At 41.7% G+C, this 3,090-nt stretch overlaps 1 protein-coding gene across 1 annotated transcript in view; it reads right to left on the bottom strand.

The window, feature by feature from the left end:
* Window positions 1–277: 277 nt before the first annotated feature.
* LOC136828904 (leucine-rich repeat-containing protein 24-like) overlaps window positions 278–3,090 on the bottom strand; it is a 53,725-nt gene continuing 50,912 nt past the window's right edge. Inside the window, exon 2 of the mRNA XM_067087221.1 lies at window positions 278–3,090. This exon is cut by the window's right edge and continues 200 nt beyond it. Coding sequence (XP_066943322.1) covers window positions 422–2,527 — 2,106 coding nt within the window. The 5' untranslated portion in view covers window positions 2,528–3,090 and the 3' untranslated portion in view covers window positions 278–421.

Raw genomic sequence — 3,090 nt, 5'->3', positions numbered from 1 at the left:
AATAGCACATGGTGCCAACACATGGTAGTTTAAGAGCGGCTGTAAACACCGGGAAGGGCATTTAAACTGACACTTATTAAAATCTATAGGAAGAACTACAGACCAAATAACACCATTTCTCAACCATTGGAGAGATAGGTATGCTAAAGTTCTGTGTGTTATTTTACAGTATTACAACATTACTCTGTTAGAATTGTTTCCATTTTTATATGTACACTTCCAATGGATACTATACTTCTCTTCTTGATTAATGAAACCAAAGCAAATACAATGGATCACGCTTTGATCAAGTGTCACATACTGTTTCTCACAGATTGAAATTACACAAAAACATTTTGATAGCAACTTAGGTCAGGTAAATATTAAAACTGTTATTTTCTAATTATAAGATTCTTTTAGAAAAATTTGGTCAAGAATACCATCACACGTCTGCACCTTCTTGGTATCCCTCATCAGGTGAATCCCGTGCTGTGATACGACTCAACTTGCTGCTGTGGCTCTGGAGAGGTTGTGTTGGTAGATAAGTAGTGGCTGAGGTGGTGGTAGGAGTTGGGGCTGGAGCTGGAGCACTCAACATTGGGGTACCACTAGACCTTCTCTGTTCTTGTGCAATGAGAGGTGTTCCCTCAGAACCAAAATGCCAGGCTCGGGGATGTCTGGTCATTGTAGGAGTCCCATCCCCAGGAATAATTTCGGGGGCACTTGATCTCATTTTCATTGAACGAGGTATTGTCCCGTAATGAGGAACAGGTACTCCACTTACTGAGGTATATGTCTGTCCAGGACCAATTTGGCTAAATGAGTATAGCTCTGAGTAATCTGGGGCAAAATCTGGAAGATATGAAAGCCTGTGGTTGAGGTGACGTTGGGATGAAGACTGGAGTCGTTGTTGTACAAGAGCATCACAGGTTGGAGTAAGAGGCTCATGAAGTGATCTGTGCATGACATGCTCTGGGGCTGCTGAGTCTAATACAGCATGAACTCTTTCTGGTTCCCACATAGTTTCAAAAGGACATCTTCCTAGAGACGTTTTATGGTCATCACTGTCTAAAGATACTGCATGACTGCGATCCTGACTGGCAAGTCTTGGAGTTCCGCTACATACAGAATGTTCACTTCCTTCATCTGCTGTACATATTCCTCCAACTTCTTCATCAGAGTTATAATCAGCTTCACAGAGTAAATCTGGATTGTCTGATGTTGCTATGACAGAACCACCAACAAATGCTGAGGGAGTATATGGTAAGTCAGCTATGCGAGTTTCTGTGGCTCCATTTACACTAACAGTTTTAATAGGCACAGGTGTGTGAGAGTTTCGACGTCGAACAACAATGATAAACACACCAATGAGAATAACTAGCACAACTACTAATACTGCAGCAATAACTGCTATCTTGTCTATAGATAAGCCTGCAAATCCTGAAGAACCAGGTGCAATACTCAACTCAAAAGTAGCACTGGCACTGCCTGCAGCATTTGTTGCTGTACACTTGACAGCTAGCCCTGAGTCTTGAACTTTGGCGTCAGTAATAAATAATAAGCTACCACGTTCTTCACTAGCTTCATCTAAAATGAAACCATGAGCTCCTCCTTCTGAAATCAGTGAACCATTAGAAACGGGTAATTCTCTGACATACCAAGATACCCGAGGAGTTGGCAATCCCCCTACAGGACACCATAAAGTAGCATTTTCTCCTTCTGCACTGTCCACTGTTCTTCTAGTTGGGAGGATCTCGGGAGGACAAGCAAACTCTTCCTCCTTCAAATTGTCAAACCTCTCACCCTGTATCCTGAGAGGAGTTGCACAGGCAGGAGATTCTACATGGGGCACTCTTTTCTCTACTAGCCATTCTCTTAACTTTCTTAAACGGCAGTCACAGGTCCATGGATTATCATGCACTGTCACTGCATGCAAGTTTTGCAAACTTTCTACAAGGCGTGGTTTCAGTTCTGTCAGCCTATTACCATGAAGTTTCAACTTTTCCAGTTTAGTAAGTGGCTCAAAAGCACTGGCATCAATCTTAGAAATATGACAGTCACTAATGTCTAGCGTTTTAAGAGATTCAAGGTATTTAAAGGCATCCGAATCGATATGTTTCAATGAATTTCCACTGAGATACAACTCCATTAATGCTGGTGTGTGTTGAAAAGCATAGACTGGTATTTGCTTAAGTTCATTCCTACTTAGGTCAAGCGTTACTAAGTTTGTAAGAGAAATAAATGCTTCGATATCAATTTCGTGAAGGTTGTTATTCTGTAAGAATATTTTCTGAAGATTTATCAGGCCCTCCTGTGCAAAGCTTCTACTTGGGAGTCTTTGAATATTGTTTAAAGAAATATCTAAGGCCTGGGTTGCAGGATCTATATTAGAGGGCAAAGCCATTAGTTGTTTATTTACACATTCTGCTGTCTGCTTACCCTGTTTCCATTTACAAGAACAAAAGGTAGGGCAGTCACTGGCAGAGGCAGCTAGAACAGCAATTGCCAGCAAGAAAGCTAGCGTTCTAAGTGTGCCCGTGGGGCTCATGTTTGAAGCAGTTGTCTTTTGATGACTTTCATGGTCTCCTTTATACTGAAATTGATAACCACCGCTCCATCACATGCTACAGTTTACTACAGGGGCGAGAAATTCGAAAGGAAAATCACTCACTGATAAAGCAATACCTTTTTCCAGGCACTTCATTGCAGGCTACTCGTAATGCTCTCACAGTCAATGAAATACACATGTTTAAAACTCACGACGAACTTGGAAAGATTCTCCCATCCACTCAACAACACACCATCACCACTGACGTCACCAGTCTCCATGTATGCCTCGGGAGAAGCTAATGGCGGTGGCTGGGGTGGTAACGGCGGCTGAAACAGGGAGAGAGGAATACTTTGCATAGCAGTGATTCATGCAGTCTCTTAACTTATTGACATCGGTGGATGCAATGCCCTAATTCTTAATGAGATCTGCTACTACTTCTGAAAGTTACGATCAGATTCATTTGCAAAGTCAGTCATCATTTTCACATTCCTCGGCATGTCATCTGTTTCTTAGAATTTCTAAATGTTAATTTTTAACATTTTTGCATCACAACTTGTGGT

The sequence above is a fragment of the Macrobrachium rosenbergii genome, chromosome 43 (genome assembly GCF_040412425.1).
Source record: "Macrobrachium rosenbergii isolate ZJJX-2024 chromosome 43, ASM4041242v1, whole genome shotgun sequence".
NCBI lineage: Eukaryota > Metazoa > Arthropoda > Malacostraca > Decapoda > Palaemonidae > Macrobrachium > Macrobrachium rosenbergii.
Note: the sequence above shows the minus strand (reverse complement) of the source record. Positions and strands in the feature narration are given on the sequence as shown.